Below are 25,432 nucleotides of genomic sequence, written 5' to 3' on the forward strand. Positions count from 1 at the left end.
ACTGGGTTAGTTTGCTGTAGGCAAACTGTCTGTGGTGATCCAGGGGGCTTTGTGATCCGAGGTGTTATCACTTGAGGGAAGCGGAGAGGCTTTCCTGGTGTCCCATCAGTAAAGGAAAACCAAGTCAGCTTCTGCTTTGTCATTTTCCCATTTTCAAACGTAATTTTCTTCAGGCGAAAGCATTATTTGTTGGAAGTCACACTCGACGGGAGAGAGCCCAGGGACAGAGAATCGTGCAGGAGCCATTTCCTCTCACATGTATTCCCTACTCTTTTTGCTCAGTTTTTTCCCAAACTGAGAGAAGTCTGTGTTGCCAAACACTCCTGCCTTACCTTTGGTTCCTGTGAAGCTCACAGGTAGAAATTACCTGAATGTCTTTTATTCTATATGAGCTCGTCTCATTTTGTTGTTATCAGGATGCAATGTCTTTCTTCTAAGCATATCTGAATGGGATTTTTTAAAGGCAGTTACAGGTGCTGAAAATGATATTTTTAACTCAGAAGATTCTGTCTGCACACAAGGCTCTGTCAGGGCCGGTGCAAATGGTATAGTAAGACACAGCATGCACATGACCAGTTGCTCCGCACCGAGTTGTTCTCTAATTCCTTTTAAAATGATGTGAAGGTGAATTTCCACTCGGTCACTCAGACTTGGCTGCATGGGAGCCTGGAAAACAGCCTCAAAGTTGCCCATATCACATGCTGGCACTGAAGTCAGTGACCTACCGCTAAAGCTCATTATACTTCTAGATTTTGTGTTTGGAGTGCATGAAATATAGTGAATGATGAAACAAGTTTGTCAGTCAGGCATGGTGCTTGCACAGCCTTGCACCCATCCCCTGTGAGATGTGTCTGACACCTGGCTCTCAGCAAACTCTCTAAAAACTCCTGATTTCCCCAAGAACCTTAGCCATCCTGGCCTTGCTAACCTCGGTGGACATGAGCCATTGCTATAGAGAGGTTGTTTTGTTCTCCCTGCCCTTGCTGTGGAGATTAGGCTGGTCACTGGGGAAGGCTAAACTGGGGAGAAATGTGAAGGTCAATGCAATGGCGCCATGTGTTTTGGAAAGCCCTATGCTAACCTTTATCTGGAGGCAGAGATGCAGGTATCGGTCTCCTGGTACGGGGAGATTGGAGCTGACGATACAGGCATTTGTGCTGACGGCAGCGTCACGACAGCCAAGGTTCACGTGAGCAACACAGAGACGTGTAGCAGGTAGATGGGCCCTTGGCTAGGTATGTGTGTGTGAAAGATCCGGCCTTGGATTTCCAAGTGAAGCGAGGCTGCTTTCTGTCTCATTGGCAGTGCAAAGATGCTGTTGAGCTAGCAGAAATGCATTCTGGGTTTGGACGTGCGAAGCCGTGTGATTTTGCCAAAAAAAAAGGCCTGGGGAGAGCTATGCGTGTTTTGGGCTGCTGATCCGATGTCGCTCACTGCAGGCAGACAACTTCCTACTGCCATGGAGGCAGTCTGTTGCCAGGGTGGTTTTCCTTAGTGTGGAGTGGTGTTCTTGGAAATTCCTTGGGAATTTTCCTGTGGGAATTTACCCCAGCTATTTCTGCCTATACGTCTATATGTAGAGCCTGTGTTGCCAGAGCTCATATATGATCAGTCACGAGGCCCTAGGTTTAGCACAAGGATTTTGCTGCTGCTGCTGGGCTGTGTGTCTGTGAGGTGGTGGTTGACCTCTCACACATCCCTGGAGGTATTTTAAAGATGGGTAGTTGTGGTGCTTAGGGACATGGCTTAGTGATGATTTTGGCAGTGTTTGGTTGATGTTTGGACGTGATGATGTTAAAGGTCTCTTCCAACCTAGACAATTCTCTGATTCTCCGATTCTATGAATTGACGCCTCATAACCAGAGCACCAGGGCTGTGGGAGCCTTGAAGGCTGATCCCTTTGGAAGGTAACTTCCAGGAGGGGAATGCTTTTTCCTGGACAAACGCACAGGCCTTGCTCCGTGGGGAGCCAGCGTCCTAGCTGTGCCACTGTGACCCTTCTCTGCGTGCTCTTTCATGGCACAGCCTGATCTGCTCTGTCCCTTCCTTCTGCTTTTTTTCCCTCTCACTGACTGCCCCGCTGGCACAGCAAGAAAGTCTTGGAAATACGAGTTTATGTCTGTTTAAAATGAAGAGGTTTGATAACTTCCCTGTGGATTGCAGCTTTTTGGCTCCCGCTCCCAGGAGCTGCTGTTCTCGCACTGTAAGTCAGTACGGGAGAGGTCTGGGGAAGCACTCTATAGGTTGGACTGTTAGCGTGCTTCTCTGAGATCTCTCTTGTGGCACAGCCTAATCTGCCCCGTTGTCTGCCCTCTGTCTTTTTCCCTGTGCCTGGCTGTCAAGGTAGGGCAGCAAGAAATCTCTGGAAAATACCCCACCAAAATCAAGTCCAGCCTGTGCATTCAGGCCCTTCCCCGAGCACAAATGGAAGTATCATGAGAGAATCAGGGAGCAGCAAAATACTAAGATTGCGACAAGTTGACACAGTGAGGATTGTTGCTTTTGCAGAACACTTTATTTAATCATTCTTATTCTGTGCAATTAGATCAGAGGGGTCTGTTTGGGGTGATGGGGTTGGTATCTTCATGGCCAGTTGCAGCAGGAGCAGCTGGGATCAAAGACAAGACCATTCTGGCAGGTCTGCATGAAGGTTTCACCATTAACGCAGTTGTAGAAGTTGCTCTTGTTGGTTGGATCTGCGTAGATGCCATTGGCCTTGCCAGCACAGAAGCCGCTCCCACCAGAGCCACTACCTGAGCCTCCGCTCCCACTGCCGCTTCCTTGGTTAGGAGCTTCAGTGATGGGAGGATTGGGCTGAGGCGGAGGCACGCAGTCTGAAATAAAAGCAGGAAAGGGCTCATTTCTGTGTTGACAGTCTCTCAGCCCTCCCCTCCCTCCCTAGGCCCTTTAGTGGTGGCGTCAGCTATTAAAGGCTGTTGCCCCAACGTCTTTGCAATATCTGGACCCAGGTCCAGTGTACAATTTCCCTCTTTTATCCTGGGGGATGAAGAGTGAAGGGATCTTTCCAGGGCAATCTCTAGTTGTGGCTTCAACAGAAAGTCTTTATCCACCAAGGCTCCAGAGAGAAAGGTTCGTGGGTCTCTGAAGCCCTGCATCAGCAGTGAACTCAGGAGTCACCTTGGAGAAGCAGGCGCTACGGAAGCTACTCACCGCTGTTTTGCAGACCAAGTCCGTTCTTCAGGGTGGTGATCAGGGGATATTTGCCTTCCTTGCAGAAAGTGCCAGTGAAGTCATCCATATCAATGGCCCAGACCATAGCACCTCCAAAATTGTTCTTCTTCAGCCAGTCAACCTGTTCAGCGCCAGGGGAGAGATCCCGATTAGTCCCGGGACCTGCTACTGCAGAGGGCCTCCTGCCTTATTATTAGCACAGTCACACATCCCACCATACCTTGATCTTGTAGCTCTTGATGTTGTCATAGCCAACCCATTCGCTGCCTTTGTAAGCGTAGGGCACGTCCTGGGGGGCATCCCAAGCCTGGGTGGCTCCAGAGTCCAGGAATGTGCAGATCTAGGACAGAAAGGGAGAGAGGGAGAAGTTAGCAAGTGTCCTACAAAAGCAGGCAGTTGGCATGTTCCACGGGTCCATTGGTTAATATTTCCTTGCTGGGTAGTTTGAAGGGTGTTTGTGTTCTTGGTGGTCTGGGCGTGTAGGAGCGCACATACCTCGTAGTAAGCCAAGAATCCAGCCTGCCTTGTGTAAGGTCCAGCTGGCCCAGGCCCTGAGGCTGGTGCCCCAACAGCAGTGTTAGATGGGTTTTGGAGGATGTAGTTATGTCCATAGGTTGCGAATCCAACAAGGAGCTTCTCTGCTGGGGCACCATTGCTCTTCCAATAGTTCATAGCATAATCCTATTAAAAAAACACCACAGGTAAAGTTGGTGCCAGGCTCTGTGGGCAGGAGGATGCCTCCTTAAATTTCTGATCACTGGTGTCAGGATAATGATCTGTGACACAGTCTCAGAAAATATACGTACGACATTGAAGTAGATGAGGTCCCCGGTGTCAGTTGGGCCTTCGTACAGAGGGCTGTTCTCCCCAGTGAATCCATCCCAGGAGCCGTGGAAGTCATAAGTCATCACGTGGATATAGTCCAAGTACCTGTGGAGAACATTGCTTGAGTCTATCTCCTGGCCTGCTGAGTCACCCAGACCTGATTGTTCCTGTAGCGCTGACTGTTTACCCCACCGCATCCCTGGCCATGTCCCCACTTTCTGCAAATCTGGGTTCTTCCAGACTTGTTTCAAGCTGGCCTCGTAAGTGCTGGAGCCAATTCTCTCTGCCAGTGGACGGAGGCAGAGGTGAAGACAGAGTGTGAATTGGGCTGGTATCGTGGGAACGGAGAGATGTTCCCCGATGGCACTGAGTGGCTGGAGTCAGCCTGTTGTTATGCTTGCCTTTCTGAGGCGTCCCCTTTCCCACCAAACAAGCACCACTCTCGTAACATTCTTGCCTTACGCAAAAGAGTAGGGACCCCACATGCAATGAGGTTGGTTTCTGCCAGATAGTGGCAGAATTTCCCATCACTATTTGAAGGAAGACCACTCTGAGGCACAGAAACAATACCTGAGAGTTTGCTACTCACTTGCCAAGCTCAGGAATCTCGTAGCCAGCCTGAATGGTGGAAAGACCTCCAGCAACAGCAGCAGTGACCATGAGACGGGGCTTGTTGACCTGTTTGGCTTCCTGCTCAAAGGCTGCCAGCATTTCCTGAGGGATGCCAAGAAACAGGTCTCACTGTGGACTCTCTGGCATGAGGCTTTGCAGCCAGAGCTGTGCAGAGCAGAGGGCTCGACCACAACCTTTTGTTTCAACCTACCTTAACGAGGACAGTGAAGAGAGCCTTGTCCTGGGGTGGGCTGCCCCTGGAGCCAGGGTATTCCCAGTCAAGGTCCAGCCCATCAAATTGGTACTGGCGCAGGAACTTGATGACGGACTTGATGAAGGTCTGGCGGTTCTGGGGTGTGGAAACCATTGTGGAGAACCTGGGGAAGCAGAGCAGGACAGAGTAGGGCTTTGGTTGGTGCCTCTTCCCCTCTTTCTCTCCCTTCCAGTGTGCTGTTATTGGGCTATGAACTTACTTGGCTGTCCCGAAGTTCCATCCTCCAATGGCCAGGAGGGTCTTCAGTTTTCCATTCCTGGAAAGGGAGGGACAGGAACATGTTTCACTACAAGGAATGGTTTAGTCTTTCCAATTTCTAACATTACCCAAGAGACCAACGGAAAGCACAGGGCTCTTGCGTTTCTTGATGCCCTTTGCACTCGATACGTACTGGTTCTTCAAGCCGTTGAAGGATTTGTAAAGGGTCTCGTCGTTCCATTCGTAAGTTGTGATCTCATTGTTGGACATGCCAGCAAAGGCGTAGATCAGATGGTCGCACAGGCACGGGTCGATGTTGTCAGGCATGAATTTTCCCAGGCCAGGCCTATACTGGGCCCAGTTGGTGAAGTAACATGACAGCACATAGGCAGTGCCTGTAGAGAATGAGAGGAAGTGGGGTAGATTTGGACTGCACTTAAGAGATATTAGGAACTTCACGTAGAGTATCCTAACTAGATCTGCTCAGGGATGATTGGGCAGTGTTTCCCTGCAGGGTAAGGAGTGCAGAGAAAGCGAAGCAGGGTTGGTTATCCTTCTGGGAACTGGCTCTCCGAGGATCATAATGGATTTCTTTCCTTCCTACTTTGTTTCAGTAGATGAGTCGGTCTAGGAGCCCCTTGCACCCTTAAAGTCATGAATCAGGGTGGTTCTGAGTGCTGGGTCTCTTCCCCAAACGGAATCTTTCTCCTTTGCTGCCACATAAGAAAAGCAGAAGCAGAAGGGATCTCTGGTGAGGTGTCGGGAAGGTGGAAGGCTCTTGGTGTGTTTGCTGTGCCGCCTGTTTGAAAGCTTCTGCAAAGACTAAGCTAGTGGCCGCTTTCATGCTTCATTCAAGCCAAGCAGGAAGGGGCTGCTAAGGGGAAGCTTGCGTGAATGAAAACACCGTATTTGCTCTTTGGATTGAGCATGCCATGGTTGGTCAAGCTTTTGTCTTCAGAGATGCCAGTGCTGTGTGCCTGCCTGCCTCTCCTTCCTCCTCTGTGGCTGGTAAAAGAATTAGCTAGGAAGTCTGCTGCAGTTGCCTGCACGTGTCACAACTGAGAAAGGTTTGGTAGAGTTGTTTTTGGGGTAGAAGGCACATACCTATCTGGGCGTTCAGCAGGAGGACCAGACCTTTAAAGGAAAAAGTGTGGGATTAGTGTTAGAACTGAGAAACAAGGTAATGCCTGAACTAGCAGAAGCTCTGCGGTATATATCCGGTAACGCAGACAATAAAATGGCTTCTGTCAATGGGCCTATTTTTGCTCCTCTTCATGAGGATCTGTTGGACCGCAACATAACCTGTCTCCCAGGTCACAATTCATTCTGAGGGAAGGGGACGCACAGAGCAGCCCATGGTCATAACGGCTCAATGTTCTGCTGCTTCTTTCGGCCAGGGATAGGCAACAGGTATATCTTGATGCCTGTAAGCATGGCTGAAATAGCAGAAGCCTTTTGGAATGTACTCTTGCTATGGAGACAGTAGTGGCCTTTCCCTCAGAATGACCGGTTTCCCTCCTCAGAGTGTCATTTTCTTGGTCCAAGATAATTTTTCAATTTCATAGAGCAAATACATCAGGAATTTGCATATCCAGAGAAAAAGAAATCCACTTCAAAAGTAGTGCAGTGTATAATCATCCCAAAAGGAACTGCTATATATTTTCCTTTGACGGAAGAGAGTGTGCTGCAGTTCTAATCCCCCAAAATCTCCTCTATAGCCACCCAGTATAACAGTGAAAGAGCCACAAATACTTGTCTTAAAGGTAGAGAACTAAGGTTTGAAGCAGGACTTACCGGTAAGCAAAGTGAGCTTGGCCATCTTGGACCAGAACTGGTCTGGTGCAGACCGTCTCCCGCTTTTATACGCTCCTCTCATTTCCTGCCACTCTTGTATCAACAAAGATGGACAAACATTGCAAAAGTTGGTAAAGTTCAGTATCACACAGAAATGATACCAGTACAATGAGCCTTAACACTCCATTTGGAGACACCGCTATTATCAGGCTGTGCCACGTTGTGGTGCTGCAAGTATAGTGGCAGAACAAGATTAGATGGCTTTTTCTCTTAGAATATTTTTTTTAGAGCCACAGGCTTTGTGTCAACACTGGCGATTATGCAGTGAGGGGTGGCTGAAGCGTTCCCCTTGCGCTGTCATTGTGTCTGCCCGGAGGTGGCAGGCACTGCCAGGCCCAAGGTGGTTTTCAAGGGATTTGTCTCCTTGGCCGGGGCAGTCAGCGAGGCCGGGCTGAGCAGGGCTTAGGCTCACAGCAGCGGGCTTTTTGGGGGACGCAGGAACTGGGTTAGTTTGCTGTAGGCAAACTGTCTGTGGTGATCCAGGGGGCTTTGTGATCCGAGGTGTTATCACTTGAGGGAAGCGGAGAGGCTTTCCTGGTGTCCCATCAGTAAAGGAAAACCAAGTCAGCTTCTGCTTTGTCATTTTCCCATTTTCAAACGTAATTTTCTTCAGGCGAAAGCATTATTTGTTGGAAGTCACACTCGACGGGAGAGAGCCCAGGGACAGAGAATCGTGCAGGAGCCATTTCCTCTCACATGTATTCCCTACTCTTTTTGCTCAGTTTTTTCCCAAACTGAGAGAAGTCTGTGTTGCCAAACACTCCTGCCTTACCTTTGGTTCCTGTGAAGCTCACAGGTAGAAATTACCTGAATGTCTTTTATTCTATATGAGCTCGTCTCATTTTGTTGTTATCAGGATGCAATGTCTTTCTTCTAAGCATATCTGAATGGGATTTTTTAAAGGCAGTTACAGGTGCTGAAAATGATATTTTTAACTCAGAAGATTCTGTCTGCACACAAGGCTCTGTCAGGGCCGGTGCAAATGGTATAGTAAGACACAGCATGCACATGACCAGTTGCTCCGCACCGAGTTGTTCTCTAATTCCTTTTAAAATGATGTGAAGGTGAATTTCCACTCGGTCACTCAGACTTGGCTGCATGGGAGCCTGGAAAACAGCCTCAAAGTTGCCCATATCACATGCTGGCACTGAAGTCAGTGACCTACCGCTAAAGCTCATTATACTTCTAGATTTTGTGTTTGGAGTGCATGAAATATAGTGAATGATGAAACAAGTTTGTCAGTCAGGCATGGTGCTTGCACAGCCTTGCACCCATCCCCTGTGAGATGTGTCTGACACCTGGCTCTCAGCAAACTCTCTAAAAACTCCTGATTTCCCCAAGAACCTTAGCCATCCTGGCCTTGCTAACCTCGGTGGACATGAGCCATTGCTATAGAGAGGTTGTTTTGTTCTCCCTGCCCTTGCTGTGGAGATTAGGCTGGTCACTGGGGAAGGCTAAACTGGGGAGAAATGTGAAGGTCAATGCAATGGCGCCATGTGTTTTGGAAAGCCCTATGCTAACCTTTATCTGGAGGCAGAGATGCAGGTATCGGTCTCCTGGTACGGGGAGATTGGAGCTGACGATACAGGCATTTGTGCTGACGGCAGCGTCACGACAGCCAAGGTTCACGTGAGCAACACAGAGACGTGTAGCAGGTAGATGGGTCCTTGGCTAGGTATGTGTGTGTGAAAGATCCGGCCTTGGATTTCCAAGTGAAGCGAGGCTGCTTTCTGTCGCATTAGCAGTGCAAAGATGCTGTTGAGCTAGCAGAAATGCATTCTGGGTTTGGACGTGCGAAGCCGTGTGATTTTGCCAAAAAAAAAGGCCTGGGGAGAGCTATGCGTGTTTTGGGCTGCTGATCCGATGTCGCTCACTGCAGGCAGACAACTTCCTACTGCCATGGAGGCAGTCTGTTGCCAGGGTGGTTTTCCTTAGTGTGGAGTGGTGTTCTTGGAAATTCCTTGGGAATTTTCCTGTGGGAATTTACCCCAGCTATTTCTGCCTATACGTCTATATGTAGAGCCTGTGTTGCCAGAGCTCATATATGATCAGTCACGAGGCCCTAGGTTTAGCACAAGGATTTTGCTGCTGCTGCTGGGCTGTGTGTATGGAGATCTAGGACTACCCTCCACTCTGAGACAGGTCTCTGTTTGCCTGTGTACTGCAGCCACGAGCACCTAAATGCCTACTGTTTTTTCCAGCTCTCTCTCTGCTTCTCAAACAGAGTCTGCTTCTGAAAAAATGATTTGTGATCAATGAACGTGAGGATAAAAAGCTGGAGCAGCTGATGTGTGGAGGTGATGTAAGACTCTGGACTGATTTTCTGCACTTCTGACTGTTGGCAGGAGGTGTACCGAAAGCCAAGCATACCGAAGTGCAGTGGAGGCTGATGCCGTTGGACAGGTCCTCACAGGGCTGCTGCAGCAGTTCTGCTTCTCAGTGAGGGGGAAAGTGATGTACGGAGCTGGAGTCCTGGGCATAGGTGAAGTGCACCCCCAGCACGTGTGATCGAAACTGATAGTCTGTGGTGGGAACAGCCTAAAAATTCTGTCAAAGCAGTGGGTGTGCTACTTGAAACTGGCTTTTCTTACCTGTGGGTCTGGTGAGAAACACTGCCCTGCTCTTGCTGTTATCAAAAAGCCTTTCTTCCTCTGTGATTTCTTTTCCAGAGAATATCTGAGACTGATTTAGTTGTTTAAAAGGAGAAGCCTCTTACTGACTTTATAATCACGGAATCACAGAATTTTCAGAGTTGGAAGGGACCTCTAGAGATCATCTGGTCCAACTCCCCTGCTAAAGCAGGATTGCCTGAGCACATTACTCAGGACTGCATCCAGGTGGGTCTTGAAAACCTCCAGAGAAAGGGCCTCCAGAACCTCCCTGGGCAGCCTGTTCCAGTGCTCTGTCACCCTAACCGTAAAGAAGATTTTTCTTGTATTTGAACGGAACTTCCTATGTTTCAATTTGTGCCCGTTGCACCTCGTCCTGTCACTGGGAACCACTGAAAAGAGTCTGGCTCCATCCTCCTTCAACCCACCCTTTAGATACTTGTCCACAATAATAAGGTCTCCACTCAGCCTTCTCTTCTCCAGGCTAAAGAGTCCCAGCGCTCTCCGCCTTTCCTCATAAGGGACACTCTCCAATCCCTCAATCATCTTAGTTGCCCTATGCTGGACTCTCTCCAGTAACTCCCTGTCTCTCGTGAACTGGGGAGCCCAGAACTGGACACAGTATTCCCGTTGTGGCCTCAGCAGTGCGGAGTAGAGGGGAGAATGACTTCCCTCGACCTACTGGCCACACTCTTCCCTATGCAGCCCAGGATTCCATTGGCCTTCCTGGTGACAAGGGCACATTGCTGGCTCCATTTGCCTCAGGGGAAGGGCAGAAGTGCCCAAGCAGCAGAAGAAATCACTCCCACTCATTTCTCTTCTCTAAGCAGATGCTTTTTAAATGGACCATTGTTGGGAGAGAAGGAAGAACAGTTTTGTGATTCTTCCCTGAGGTTCCTGCCATGGGACATGAGAGTTCCTTGCTGCTCAGACCATGGAGAAGACATTTGGGGCTCTAGGACACATCAGCAATCTGCCTGTGAATTGGTATGTGTCTAGCTGAACCATTCCTGCAGCAGGGACTAGATGATGCCTCATGGCCAGAGCACCAGGGCTGTGGCCGCTTTGAAGACTGGTACCTTTGGAAGTTAACTTTTCCAGGAGGGGAATGCTTTTTCCTGGACAAATGCACAGGCCTCGCATAAGGGCTCTGTGGGGAGCCAGCGTCCTGGTTGTCCCACTGTGACCCTTCTCTGTGTGCTCTTTCATGGCACAGCCTGATCTGGTCTGTCCCTTCCTTCTGCTTTTTTTCCCTCTTACCGACTGTCCCACTGGCACAGCAAGAAAGTCTTGGAAATGCCAGTTTATCACTGTTTAAAATGCAGCTTGTGTATTCAGGCTCTCCCCTGAGCATAAGTGTAAATATCACACGAGAATCATGAGCATCAAAACATTAAGAGTGAGATGAGTTGACACAACGAGGATTGTTGCTTTTGCAGAATGCTTTATTTAATCATTGCTATTCCATGCAATAAGATCAGAGGGATCTGTTTGCTGCAATAGGATTGGTATATTCATGGCCAGTTGTAGCAGGAGGAGCTGGTATTATACACTAGATTGTCATGGCAATTCTGAAAGAAGTTTTGATGTCCAAACATTGGTATAAGCTGCTCTGGTTGGTTCTGTCTGGATGGCTTTGCCAGCAAAGAAACCACTCTGACCACAGTGACTTGAACTGTTAGTCCAGCTCGTGTTTGCACTCCAAATTCTATGTTTAGGAGCTGCAGGGACTTGAGGACTGGAAGATTAATAGGTCTTGCAACCTGAAATGAAAGCAGGAAGTCGTTTTACTTTGGGAAGGTATTATATTTATAATGGACTCTCCTCCCTACCCTCCTTCCATGGTTCCACGGCATCACAAGCACACCAGCTTTTTATAGTTGAATGTAAAATGCGCAAAGCCCATGTTACTCAAGTTACTTACTCCTGCTTTGCAGACCAAGTCCGTTCTTCAGGGTGGTGATCAGGGGATATTTGCCCTGCTTGCAGAAAGTGCCAGTGAAATCATCCAGATCAATGGTCCAAACCATAGCACCTCCAAAATTGTTCTTCTTCAGCCAGTCAACCTGTTCAGTGCCAGGGGAGAGAACCCAATTAATCCTGGGACCTGCTACTGCAGAGGGCCTCCTGCCTTATTATTAGCACAGTCACACATCCCACCATACCTTGATGTTGAAGCTCTTGATGTTGTCATAGCCAACCCATTCGCTGCCTTTGTAAGCGTAGGGCACGTCCTGGGGGGCATCCCAAGCCTGGGTGGCTCCAGAGTCCAGGAATGTGCAGATCTAGGACAGAAAGGGAGAGAGGGAGAAGTTAGCAAGTGTCCTACAAAAGCAGGCAGTTGGCATGTTCCACAGGTCCATTGGTTAATATTTCCTTGCTGGGTAGTTTGAAGGGTGTTTGTGTTCTTGGTGGTCTGGGCGTGTAGGAGCGCACATACCTCGTAGTAAGCCAACAATCCAGCCTCCTTTGTGTAAGGTCCAGCTGGCCCAGGCCCTGATGTTGGTGCCCCAACAGCAGTGTTAGATGGGTTTTGGAGGTTGAAGTTACGTCCATAGGTTGGGAATCCAACAAGAAGCTTCTCTGCTGGGGCACCATTGCTCTTCCAATAGTTCATAGCATAATCCTATTAAAAAAAAAATCACAGCAGATGTCTATGCCAGGACTTGTAGGCAGAAATGTGACTTCTGTGGCAGAGGCTCCCAAAATATACTTACAACACTGAGGTGGCTGTTAACGCCACTGTACAGAGGGCTGTTCTCCCCTGTGCGTCCATCCCAAGCGCTGTAGAAGTCATAAGTCATCACGTGGATATAGTCCAAGTACCTGTGGAGAACATTGCTTGCGTCTATCTCCTGGCCTGCTGAGTCACCCAGACCTGATTGTTCCTGTAGCGCTGACTGTTTACCCCACCGCATCCCTGGCCATGTCCCCACTTTCTGCAAATCTGGGTTCTTCCAGACTTGTTTCAAGCTGGCCTCGTAAGTGCTGGAGCCAATTCTCTCTGCCAGTGGACGGAGGCAGAGGTGAAGGCAGAGTGTGAATTGCGCTGGTATCGTGGGAACGGAGAGATGTTCCCCGATGGCACTGAGTGGCTGGAGTCAGCCTGTTGTTACGCTTGCCTTTCTGAGGCGTCCCCTTTCCCACCAAACAAGCACCACTCTCGTAACATTCTTGCCTTACGCAAAAGAGTAGGGACCCCACATGCAATGAGGTTGGTTTCTGCCAGATAGTGGCAGAGTTTCCCTTCACTATTTGAAGGAAAACCTCTTGAGGCACAGAAACAATACCTGAGAGTTTGCTACTCACTTGCCAAGCTCAGGAATTTCGTAGCCAGCCTGAATGGTGGAAAGTCCAGCAGCAACAGCAGCAGTGACCATGAGACGGGGCTTGTTGACCTGTTTGGCTTCCTGCTCAAAGGCTGCCAGCATTTCCTGAGGGATGCCAAGAAACAGGTCTCACTGTGGACTCTCTGGCGTGAGGCTTTGCAGCCAGAGCTGTGCAGAGCAGAGGGCTCGACCACAACCTTTTGTTTCAACCTACCTTAACGAGGACAGTGAAGAGAGCCTTGTCCTGGGGTGGGCTGCCCCTGGAGCCAGGGTATTCCCAGTCAAGGTCCAGCCCATCAAATTGGTACTGGCGCAGGAACTTGATGACGGACTTGATGAAGGTCTGGCGGTTCTGGGGTGTGGAAACCATTGTGGAGAACCTGGGGAAGCAGAGCAGGACAGAGTAGGGCTTTGGTTAGTGCCTCTTCCCCCCTCTTCCTCCCTTTCCAGGTTGCTGTTATGGGAAGAAGATGTTTTGAACTTACTTGGCTGTCCCGAAGTTCCATCCTCCAATGGCCAGGAGGGTCTTCAGGTTTCTGTTTCTGCAAAGGAAGGGAGAGGGACATGTTTTACTGCAAGTAAATGGCTGGTGTAGCTGCCTTTGTAGGACGTGATCTCTTGGTGTGAAATGCCAAGAGCAAGTCCTTAGCGCAGAGAATCATGGTCACCATTCTCAAAGGACTGGTGCTGGCAATCTGCCCTCCTCTGCCCATCACTATCTGCCTCTTCTCCTCAGCATCCCACAAACGTGAGTTGTGCTGCCATTGTGCACAGAATGGATGCTGAATAATGGGGCAGGACCTGAGAGGAAGAACAAGTGATGCCCTTTGCACTCGATACGTACTGGTTCTTCAAGCCGTTGAAGGATTTGTAAAGGGTCTCGTCGTTCCATTCGTAAGTTGTGATCTCATTGTTGGACATGCCAGCAAAGGCGTAGATCAGATGGTCGCACAGGCACGGGTCGATGTTGTCAGGCATGAATTTTCCCGGGCCAGGCCTATACTGGGCCCAGTTGGTGAAGTAACATGACAGCACATAGGCAGTGCCTGTAGAGAATGAGAGGAAGTGGGGTAGATTTGGACTGCACTTAAGAGATATTAGGAACTTCACGTAGAGTATCCTAACTAGATCTGCTCAGGGATGATTGGGCAGTGTTTCCCTGCAGGGTAAGGAGTGCAGAGACAGCGAAGCAGGGTTGGTTATCCTTCTGGGAACTGGCTCTCCGAGGATCATAATGGATTTCTTTCCTTCCTACTTTGTTTCAGTAGATGAGTCGGTCTAGGAGCCCCTTGCACCCTTAAAGTCATGAATCAGGGTGGTTCTGAGTGCTGGGTCTCTTCCCCAAACGGAATCTTTCTCCTTTGCTGCCACATAAGAAAAGCAGAAGCAGAAGGGATCTCCGATGAGGTGTCGGGAAGGTGGAAGGCTCTTGGTGTGTTTGCTGTGCCGACTGTTTGACCTGCCTGTATATGCTGATTCTGAAGAGGGTTTGGTACACTTGTTTTTCAGAAGAAAGCACATACCTATCTGGGCGTTCAGCAGGAGGGCCAGACCTTTAGAGAAAAAAGTTAAAGAACAAAGGTTTAAGTGTTTATACTTAGAAATACAGAGTTCTTGTGCATAACTGGACTGAGCCAAATATAATCTTATCTTGTGATCATTGTTTGCTATGAAAAACATACAAGAATCTCTGTACTATCAAGCATGGGTCTGCTGTGTGTTTATACGGACGTGGGTAAAATTAGTCAAATGATTTCAGGTAAAATCATAGAAAAGAAACCAAACACGTGACAATGCAGTATTTTGATTTTTAGATTTTTGTTCAAAAAGCACATTTGAATTTGAAACAGGTATAAATTCAATTAATTTTAAAGCATAACATATTGCCTCCATCAGTAATAAAAAATATAACTATCCCTCCTGAAAGTAACTGCTATATATTTTCCTTTGACGGAAGAGAGTGTGCTGCAGTTCTAATCCCCCAAAATCTCCTGTATAGCCACCCAGTATAACAGTGAAAGAGCCACAAATACTTGTCTTAAAGGTAGAGAACTAAGGTTTGAAGCAGGACTTACCGGTAAGCAAAGTGAGCTTGGCCATCTTGGACCAGAACTGGTCTGGTGCAGACCGTCTCCCGCTTTTATATGCTCCTCTCATTTCCTGCCACTCTTGTATCAACAAAGATGGACAAACATTGCAAAAGTTGGTAAAGTTCAGTATCACACACACAAAAATGATACCAGTACAATGAGCCTTAACACTCCATTTGGAGACACCGCTATTATCAGGCTGTGCCACGTCGTGGTGCTGCAAGAATAGTGGCAGAACAAGATTAGATGGCTTTTTCTCTTAGAATATTTTTTTTAGAGCCACAGGCTTTGTGTCAACACTGGCGATTATGCAGTGAGGGGTGGCTGAAGCGTTCCCCTTGCGCTGTCATTGTGTCTGCCCGGAGGTGGCAGGCACTGCCAGGCCCAAGGTGGTTTTCAAGGGATTTGTCTCCTTGGCTGGGGCAGTCAGCGAGGCCGGGCTGAGCAGGGCTTAGGCTCACAGCAGCGGGCTTTTTGGGGGACGCAGGAACTGGGTTAGTTTGCTGTAGGCAAACTGTCTGTGGTGATCCAGGGGGCTTTGTGATCCGAGCTGTCTCTTGCCCAAACCATCTGAGGTATTGTCACCTGAGGGAAGCGGAGAGGCTTTCCTGGTGTCCCATCAGTAAAGGAAAACCAAGTCAGCTTCTGCTTTGTCATTTTCCCATTTTCAAACGTAATTTTCTTCAGGCAGAAGCATTATTTGTTGGAAGTCACACTCGACGGGAGAGAGCCCAGGGACAGAGAATCGTGCAGGAGCCATTTCCTCTCACATGTATTCCCTACTCTTTTTGCTCAGTTTTTTCCCAAACTGAGAGAAGTCTGTGTTGCCAAACACTCCTGCCTTACCTTTGGTTCCTGTGAAGCTCCACAGGTAGAAATTACCTGAATGTCTTTTATTCTATATGAGCTCGTCTCATTTTGTTGTTATCAGGATGCAATGTCTTTCTTCTAAGCATATCTGAATGGGATTTTTTAAAGGCAGTTACAGGTGCTGAAAATGATATTTTTAACTCAGAAGATTCTGTCTGCACACAAGGCTCTGTCAGGGCCGGTGCAAATGGTATAGTAAGACACAGCATGCACATGACCAGTTGCTCCGCACCGAGTTGTTCTCTAATTCCTTTTAAAATGATGTGAAGGTGAATTTCCACTCGGTCACTCAGACTTGGCTGCATGGGAGCCTGGAAAACAGCCTCAAAGTTGCCCATATCACATGCTGGCACTGAAGTCAGTGACCTACCGCTAAAGCTCATTATACTTCTAGATTTTGTGTTTGGAGTGCATGAAATATAGTGAATGATGAAACAAGTTTGTCAGTCAGGCATGGTGCTTGCACAGCCTTGCACCCATCCCCTGTGAGATGTGTCTGACACCTGGCTCTCAGCAAACTCTCTAAAAACTCCTGATTTCCCCAAGAACCTTAGCCATCCTGGCCTTGCTAACCTCGGTGGACATGAGCCATTGCTATAGAGAGGTTGTTTTGTTCTCCCTGCCCTTGCTGTGGAGATTAGGCTGGTCACTGGGGAAGGCTAAACTGGGGAGAAATGTGAAGGTCAATGCAATGGCGCCATGTGTTTTGGAAAGCCCTATGCTAACCTTTATCTGGAGGCAGAGATGCAGGTATCGGTCTCCTGGTACGGGGAGATTGGAGCTGACGATACAGGCATTTGTGCTGACGGCAGCGTCACGACAGCCAAGGTTCACGTGAGCAACACAGAGACGTGTAGCAGGTAGATGGGCCCTTGGCTAGGTATGTGTGTGTGAAAGATCCGGCCTTGGATTTCCAAGTGAAGCGAGGCTGCTTTCTGTCTCATTGGCAGTGCAAAGATGCTGTTGAGCTAGCAGAAATGCATTCTGGGTTTGGATGTGCGAAGCCATGTGATTTTGCCAAAAAAAAAGGCCTGGGGAGAGCTATGCGTGTTTTGGGCTGCTGATCCGATGTCGCTCACTGCAGGCAGACAACTTCCTACTGCCATGGAGGCAGTCTGTTGCCAGGGTGGTTTTCCTTAGTGTGGAGTGGTGTTCTTGGAAATTCCTTGGGAATTTTCCTGTGGGAATTTACCCCAGCTATTTCTGCCTATACGTCTATATGTAGAGCCTGTGTTGCCAGAGCTCATATATGATCAGTCACGAGGCCCTAGGTTTAGCACAAGGATTTTGCTGCTGCTGCTGGGCTGTGTGTCTGTGAGGTGGTGGTTGACCTCTCACACATCCCTGGAGGTATTTTAAAGATGGGTAGTTGTGGTGCTTAGGGACATGGCTTAGTGATGATTTTGGCAGTGTTTGGTTGATGTTTGGACGTGATGATGTTAAAGGTCTCTTCCAACCTAGACAATTCTCTGATTCTCCGATTCTATGAATTGACGCCTCATAACCAGAGCACCAGGGCTGTGGGAGCCTTGAAGGCTGATCCCTTTGGAAGGTAACTTCCAGGAGGGGAATGCTTTTTCCTGGACAAACGCACAGGCCTTGCTCCGTGGGGAGCCAGCGTCCTAGCTGTGCCACTGTGACCCTTCTCTGCGTGCTCTTTCATGGCACAGCCTGATCTGCTCTGTCCCTTCCTTCTGCTTTTTTTCCCTCTCACTGACTGCCCCGCTGGCACAGCAAGAAAGTCTTGGAAATACGAGTTTATGTCTGTTTAAAATGAAGAGGTTTGATAACTTCCCTGTGGATTGCAGCTTTTTGGCTCCCGCTCCCAGGAGCTGCTGTTCTCGCACTGTAAGTCAGTACGGGAGAGGTCTGGAGAAGCACTCTATAGGTTGGACTGTTAGCGTGCTTCTCTGAGATCTCTCTTGTGGCACAGCCTAATCTGCCCCGTTGTCTGCCCTCTGTCTTTTTCCCTGCGCCTGGCTGTCAAGGTAGGGCAGCAAGAAATCTCTGGAAAATACTCCACCAAAATCAAGTCCAGCCTGTGCATTCAGGCCCTTCCCCGAGCACAAATGGAAGTATCACGAGAGAATCAGGGAGCATCAAAATACTAAGATTGCGACAAGTTGACACAGTGAGGATTGTTGCTTTTGCAGAACACTTTATTTAATCATTCTTATTCTGTGCAATTAGATCAGAGGGGTCTGTTTGGGGTGATGGGGTTGGTATCTTCATGGCCAGTTGCAGCAGGAGCAGCTGGGATCAAAGACGAGACCGTTCTGGCAGGTCTGCATGAAGGTTTCACCATTAATGCAGTTGTAGAAGTTGCTCTTGTTGGTTGGATCTGCGTAGATGCCATTGGCCTTGCCAGCACAGAAGCCGCTCCCACCAGAGCCACCACCTGAGCCCCCGCTCCCACTGCCGCTTCCTTGGTTCGGAGCTTCAGTGATGGGAGGATTGGGCTGAGGCGGAGGCACGCAGTCTGAAATAAAAGCAGGAAAGGGCTCATTTCTGTGTTGACAGTCTCTCAGCCCTCCCCTCCCTCCCTAGGCCCTTTAGTGGTGGCGTCAGCTATTAAAGGCTGTTGCCCCAACGTCTTTGCAATATCTGGACCCAGGTCCAGTGTACAATTTCCCTCTTTTATCCTGGGGGATGAAGAGTGAAGGGATCTTTCCAGGGCAATCTCTAGTTGTGGCTTCAACAGAAAGTCTTTATCCACCAAGGCTCCAGAGAGAAAGGTTCGTGGGTCTCTGAAGCCCTGCATCAGCAGTGAACTCAGGAGTCACCTTGGAGAAGCAGGCGCTACGGAAGCTACTCACCGCCGTTTTGCAGACCAAGTCCGTTCTTCAGGGTGGTGATCAGGGGATATTTGCCTTCCTTGCAGAAAGTGCCAGTGAAGTCATCCATATCAATGGCCCAGACCATAGCACCTCCAAAATTGTTCTTCTTCAGCCAGTCAACCTGTTCAGCGCCAGGGGAGAGATCCCGATTAGTCCCGGGACCTGCTACTGCAGAGGGCCTCCTGCCTTATTATTAGCACAGTCACACATCCCACCATACCTTGATCTTGTAGCTCTTGATGTTGTCATAGCCAACCCATTCACTGCCTTTGTAAGCGTAGGGCACGTCCTGGGGGGCATCCCAAGCCTGGGTGGCTCCAGAGTCCAGGAATGTGCAGATCTAGGACAGAAAGGGAGAGAGGGAGAAGTTAGCAAGTGTCCTACAAAAGCAGGCAGTTGGCATGTTCCACGGGTCCATTGGTTAATATTTCCTTGCTGGGTAGTTTGAAGGGTGTTTGTGTTCTTGGTGGTCTGGGCGTGTAGGAGCGCACATACCTCGTAGTAAGCCAAGAATCCAGCCTGCCTTGTGTAAGGTCCAGCTGGCCCAGGCCCTGAGGCTGGTGCCCCAACAGCAGTGTTAGATGGGTTTTGGAGGATGTAGTTATGTCCATAGGTTGCGAATCCAACAAGGAGCTTCTCTGCTGGGGCACCATTGCTCTTCCAATAGTTCATAGCATAATCCTATTAAAAAAACACCACAGGTAAAGTTGGTGCCAGGCTCTGTGGGCAGGAGGATGCCTCCTTAAATTTCTGATCACTGGTGTCAGGATAATGATCTGTGACACAGTCTCAGAAAATATACGTACGACATTGAAGTAGATGAGGTCCCCGGTGTCAGTTGGGCCTTCGTACAGAGGGCTGTTCTCCCCAGTGAATCCATCCCAGGAGCCGTGGAAGTCATAAGTCATCACGTGGATATAGTCCAAGTACCTGTGGAGAACATTGCTTGAGTCTATCTCCTGGCCTGCTGAGTCACCCAGACCTGATTGTTCCTGTAGCGCTGACTGTTTACCCCACCGCATCCCTGGCCATGTCCCCACTTTCTGCAAATCTGGGTTCTTCCAGACTTGTTTCAAGCTGGCCTCGTAAGTGCTGGAGCCAATTCTCTCTGCCAGTGGACGGAGGCAGAGGTGAAGGCAGAGTGTGAATTGCGCTGGTATCGTGGGAACGGAGAGATGTTCCCCGATGGCACTGAGTGGCTGGAGTCAGCCTGTTGTTACGCTTGCCTTTCTGAGGCGTCCCCTTTCCCACCAAACAAGCACCACTCTCGTAACATTCTTGCCTTACGCAAAAGAGTAGGGACCCCACATGCAATGAGGTTGGTTTCTGCCAGATAGTGGCAGAATTTCCCATCACTATTTGAAGGAAGACCACTTTGAGGCACAGAAACAATACCTGAGAGTTTGCTACTCACTTGCCAAGCTCAGGAATCTCGTAGCCAGCCTGAATGGTGGAAAGACCTCCAGCCACAGCAGCAGTGACCATGAGACGGGGCTTGTTGACCTGTTTGGCTTCCTGCTCAAAGGCTGCCAGCATTTCCTGAGGGATGCCAAGAAACAGGTCTCACTGTGGACTCTCTGGCGTGAGGCTTTGCAGCCAGAGCTGTGCAGAGCAGAGGGCTCGACCACAACCTTTTGTTTCAACCTACCTTAACGAGGACAGTGAAGAGAGCCTTGTCCTGGGGTGGGCTGCCCCTGGAGCCAGGGTATTCCCAGTCAAGGTCCAGCCCATCAAATTGGTACTGGCGCAGGAACTTGATGACGGACTTGATGAAGGTCTGGCGGTTCTGGGGTGTGGAAACCATTGTGGAGAACCTGGGGAAGCAGAGCAGGACAGAGTAGGGCTTTGGTTGGTGCCTCTTCCCCTCTTTCTCTCCCTTCCAGTGTGCTGTTATTGGGCTATGAACTTACTTGGCTGTCCCGAAGTTCCATCCTCCAATGGCCAGGAGGGTCTTCAGTTTTCCATTCCTGGAAAGGGAGGGACAGGAACATGTTTCACTACAAGGAATGGTTTAGTCTTTCCAATTTCTAACATTACCCAAGAGACCAACGGAAAGCACAGGGCTCTTGCGTTTCTTGATGCCCTTTGCACTCGATACGTACTGGTTCTTCAAGCCGTTGAAGGATTTGTAAAGGGTCTCGTCGTTCCATTCGTAAGTTGTGATCTCATTGTTGGACATGCCAGCAAAGGCGTAGATCAGATGGTCGCACAGGCACGGGTCGATGTTGTCAGGCATGAATTTTCCCGGGCCAGGCCTATACTGGGCCCAGTTGGTGAAGTAACATGACAGCACATAGGCAGTGCCTGTAGAGAATGAGAGGAAGTGGGGTAGATTTAGACTGCACTTAAGAGATATTAGGAACTTCACGTAGAGTATCCTAACTAGATCTGCTCAGGGATGATTGGGCAGTGTTTCCCTGCAGGGTAAGGAGTGCAGAGAAAGCGAAGCAGGGTTGGTTATCCTTCTGGGAACTGGCTCTCCGAGGATCATAATGGATTTCTTTCCTTCCTATTTTGTTTCAGTAGATGAGTCGGTCTAGGAGCCCCTTGCACCCTTAAAGTCATGAATCAGGGTGGTTCTGAGTGCTGGGTCTCTTCCCCAAACGGAATCTTTCTCCTTTGCTGCCACATAAGAAAAGCAGAAGCAGAAGGGATCTCCGGTGAGGTGTTGGGAAGGTGGAAGGCTCTTGGTGTGTTTGCTGTGCCGCCTGTTTGAAAGCTTCTGCAAAGACTAAGCTAGTGGCCGCTTTCATGCTTCATTCAAGCCAAGCAGGAAGGGGCTGCTAAGGGGAAGCTTGCGTGAATGAAAACACCGTATTTGCTCTTTGGATTGAGCATGCCATGGTTGGTCAAGCTTTTGTCTTCAGAGATGCCAGTGCTGTGTGCCTGCCTGCCTCTCCTTCCTCCTCTGTGGCTGGTAAAAGAATTAGCTAGGAAGTCTGCTGCAGTTGCCTGCACGTGTCACAACTGAGAAAGGTTTGGTAGAGTTGTTTTTGGGGTAGAAGGCACGTACCTATCTGGGCGTTCAGCAGGAGGACCAGACCTTTAAAGGAAAAAGTGTGGGATTAGTGTTAGAACTGAGAAACAAGGTAATGCCTGAACTAGCAGAAGCTCTGCGGTATATATCCGGTAACGCAGACAATAAAATGGCTTCTGTCAATGGGCCTATTTTTGCTCCTCTTCATGAGGATCTGTTGGACCGCAACATAACCTGTCTCCCAGGTCACAATTCATTCTGAGGGAAGGGGACGCACAGAGCAGCCCATGGTCATAACGGCTCAATGTTCTGCTGCTTCTTTCGGCCAGGGATAGGCAACAGGTATATCTTGATGCCTGTAAGCATGGCTGAAATAGCAGAAGCCTTTTGGAATGTACTCTTGCTATGGAGACAGTAGTGGCCTTTCCCTCAGAATGACCGGTTTCCCTCCTCAGAGTGTCATTTTCTTGGTCCAAGATAATTTTTCAATTTCATAGAGCAAATACATCAGGAATTTGCATATCCAGAGAAAAAGAAATCCACTTCAAAAGTAGTGCAGTGTATAATCATCCCAAAAGGAACTGCTATATATTTTCCTTTGATGGAAGAGAGTGTGCTGCAGTTCTAATCCCCCAAAATCTCCTGTATAGCCACCCAGTATAACAGCGAAAGAGCCACAAATACTTGTCTTAAAGGTAGAGAACTAAGGTTTGAAGCAGGACTTACCGGTAAGCAAAGTGAGCTTGGCCATCTTGGACCAGAACTGGTCTGGTGCAGACCGTCTCCCGCTTTTATACGCTCCTCTCATTTCCTGCCACTCTTGTATCAACAAAGATGGACAAACATTGCAAAAGTTGGTAAAGTTCAGTATCACACAGAAATGATACCAGTACAATGAGCCTTAACACTCCATCTGGAGACACCGCCATTATCAGGCTGTGCCACGTTGTGGTGCTGCAAGAATAGTGGCAGAACAAGATTAGATGGCTTTTTAGAATATTTTTTTTAGAGCCACAGGCTTTGTGTCAACACTGGCGATTATGCAGTGAGGGGTGGCTGAAGCGTTCCCCTTGCGCTGTCATTGTGTCTGCCCGGAGGTGGCAGGCACTGCCAGGCCCAAGGTGGTTTTCAAGGGATTTGTCTCCTTGGCTGGGGCAGTCAGCGAGGCTGGGCTGAGTAGGGCTTAGGCTCACAGCAGCGGGCTTTTTGGGGGACGCAGGAACTGGGTTATTTTGCTGTAGGCAAACTGTCTGTGGTGATCCAGGGTGCCTTGTGATCTGAGCTGTCTCTTGCCCAAACCATCTGAGGTGTTTTCACCTGAGGGAAGCGGGAGGCTTTCCTGCTTTCTCATAACCAAAGCAAATCAGAGTCAACTTCTGCTGAGCTGTTCTCCCACTTGTTCTTGGTGACTATTTTTGTCAGGAGAAAAGGAAAAGAAGGTGAGAAGAGTGTTTTAAGAAGTGCCTTAAACAGTTAGTGTACTGCTGTCCCAGAGAGCAGATGCTTAGCAGCCTAATGAAGAAACGTGACAGTGTCTTGCCTAGATAATATTCTTAAGGCAGAAGCATTAGTTGCTGGAGGTCATGCTCCAGCAGGTGCTGAAAATGATGTCTTTATCTTAAAATATTGTCTCTTCATCTTCCGTCCAGGTGGAGGCTCAAAGCTAGTGCTGTGTTTGCACGTGGTTTCTTTCCTTTTGCACACTAGGCAGTGTCATGTCTGGTACAAATGGAAGGGTAAGACACAGCAGGCACATAGCCAGTTGTTCTGACCTGAGATGTTGCTTAATTCCTGTTAAGATGATGTGAAGGTGAATTTCCAGTCGGTCGCTCAGACTTGCTTGAATGGGAGCCTGGAAAATGCCCTCAAAGTTGCCCATATCACGTGCTGGCACTGAAGGCACTGACCTGCAGATTAAAATGCATTAGACTGACCCTTCAGGTTTCGTGCAAGCACTGGATGAGATATGGCAGATAACAAAAGAGACACCATCTCCGAGGAGTATTTTTCCAGGGTGTTTCTTGGTCATTAACTTAACCCAGTACAAAGTCAATTGGAATAGATTTGGAAACCCCCATCCTCAGTGACCGCTGGAGCCTTGCAGGTCTGTTATCTGTAGAAGTATGTTTGGGCGTGCAAAGGAAAGCATTTGGGGAAGGAGCAAGGACGCTAATGTGTCAGCATGTGATGGTAACAAATGTTAGCAGGTCAGATTCTGGAGTTTTTCTTTCAGCATTTTCCTGTCTTCTTTCTGTCATAGAAAGGGTTGATTGCCATTGGTTCCTGGGGGAGTGGTAGTAGGCCGTAGGTAAGGGCAGAAGACTTGTTCCTCGCTGAAAGGATTCAAGGTAGAAAAGACTTGGGTATGTAGACAGAGACCTTGCACATTGTTTGTGTAGCTAAGTGTTGGGTTTCAGAGAGACCCAGCAGTCTGCATTGTTTCTGCTCTAGCTTCACTCCAGGTACCGGCTAAAATTGCCATTATGTTGCTCTGTCACGATGCTAGGTCTATGTCTGTCTGCCTTTCAACTGCCTGGGCTCTCTTATGGTGAGTCATGGAAAGGACATCCTGACTTTCACGTTGTCTCCAGCTGAGCCGTGCCCGGGTTTTCCTTTCCTGGTGTGGAGCTCCAGGATGGTTCCTTAAGCTTTCTCATCTTCTCAGGCCCAGAGGCTTGTCAGAGACAGGCATGGTGCTTGCACAGCCTTGCACCCATCCCCTGTGAGATGTGTCTGACACCTGGCTCTCAGCAAACTCTCTAAAAACTCCTGATTTCCCCAAGAACCTTAGCCATCCTGGCCTTGCTAACCTCGGTGGACATGAGCCATTGCTATAGAGAGGTTGTTTTGTTCTCCCTGCCCTTGCTGTGGAGATTAGGCTGGTCACTGGGGAAGGCTAAACTGGGGAGAAATGTGAAGGTCAATGCCATGGCGCCATGTGTTTTGGAAAGCCCTATGCTAACCTTTATCTGGAGGCAGAGATGCGGGTATCGGTCTCCTGGTACGGGGAGATTGGAGCTGACAGCCGATACAGGCATTTGTGCTGACGGCAGCGTCACGACAGCCAAGGTTCACGTGAGCAACACAGAGACGTGTAGCAGGTAGATGGGCCCTTGGCTAGGTATGTGTGTGTGAAAGATCCGGCCTTGGATTTCCAAGTGAAGCGAGGCTGCTTTCTGTCGCATTGGCAGTGCAAAGATGCTGTTGAGCTAGCAGAAATGCATTCTGGGTTTGGATGTGCGAAGCCGTGTGATTTTGCCAAAAAAAAAGGCCTGGGGAGAGCTGTGCGTGTTTTGGGCTGCTGATCCGATGTCGCTCACTGCAGGCAGACAACTTCCTACTGCCATGGAGGCAGTCTGTTGCCAGGGTGGTTTTCCTTAGTGTGGAGTGGTGTTCTTGGAAATTCCTTGGGAATTTTCCAATGGAAATTTACCCCATGTATGTCTGCATATATGTATATATATGTATAACCTATGTGGTGAGTAGCAGGGAGAAGCAATTTTTCTTCGAGTAATATAGATTTTCATAAGGAACAAGTATGGGCTTTGCTATCTTCTATGTTGTCAGACATTTTTCTCTTTAATACTCATTACTTTTCTTGGACTAGAGCCTTTTTCTCTCATCTCTTTTCAGCAAGTGTTAACATGAACAGTAGGAAGCTATTCAGAATTGTGGAAAATCCGTTGAAGCTTGCTGAAATTTCCTGAGGAGGAAAAGGGTAATGTTTGGAGGGAAGACACAGAGGTAAGCTCTTTCTGCCAGCTT

At 48.8% G+C, this 25,432-nt stretch overlaps 2 protein-coding genes across 2 annotated transcripts; both read right to left on the reverse strand.

Moving 5' to 3' along the window:
- Positions 1–2,583: 2,583 nt before the first annotated feature.
- LOC309680849 (acidic mammalian chitinase-like) lies at positions 2,584–13,424 on the reverse strand (the record flags this gene model as incomplete). Its single annotated transcript, XM_082494599.1, has 17 exons — positions 13,379–13,424; positions 13,108–13,273; positions 12,874–12,998; positions 12,282–12,390; positions 12,005–12,190; positions 11,730–11,849; positions 11,489–11,630; positions 6,206–6,235; positions 5,295–5,496; positions 5,103–5,159; positions 4,841–5,006; positions 4,607–4,731; positions 3,999–4,122; positions 3,688–3,873; positions 3,413–3,532; positions 3,172–3,313; positions 2,584–2,834 (listed from the first exon to the last, which is right to left on the reverse strand). Exons 2-17 carry the CDS (start codon positions 13,261–13,263, stop codon positions 2,584–2,586), a joined length of 2,241 nt encoding a protein of 746 aa, XP_082350725.1. The 5' UTR covers positions 13,264–13,273; positions 13,379–13,424.
- Positions 13,425–18,079: 4,655 nt separating this feature from the next.
- Positions 18,080–22,475, reverse strand: LOC309680777 (acidic mammalian chitinase-like; the record flags this gene model as incomplete). The annotated part of the gene is made up of 11 exons (XM_082494501.1): positions 18,080–18,332; positions 18,670–18,811; positions 18,911–19,030; positions 19,186–19,371; positions 19,497–19,620; positions 20,105–20,229; positions 20,339–20,504; positions 20,601–20,657; positions 20,793–20,994; positions 21,704–21,733; positions 22,394–22,475. The coding sequence occupies 11 exons, from the start codon at positions 22,473–22,475 to the stop codon at positions 18,082–18,084; spliced, it is 1,485 nt and encodes a 494-aa protein (XP_082350627.1). The 3' UTR covers positions 18,080–18,081.
- Between the last annotated feature and the right edge of the window lie 2,957 nt (positions 22,476–25,432).

The sequence above is a fragment of the Vanellus vanellus genome (assembly GCF_965231255.1).
Source record: "Vanellus vanellus genome assembly, chromosome: 23".
NCBI lineage: Eukaryota > Metazoa > Chordata > Aves > Charadriiformes > Charadriidae > Vanellus > Vanellus vanellus.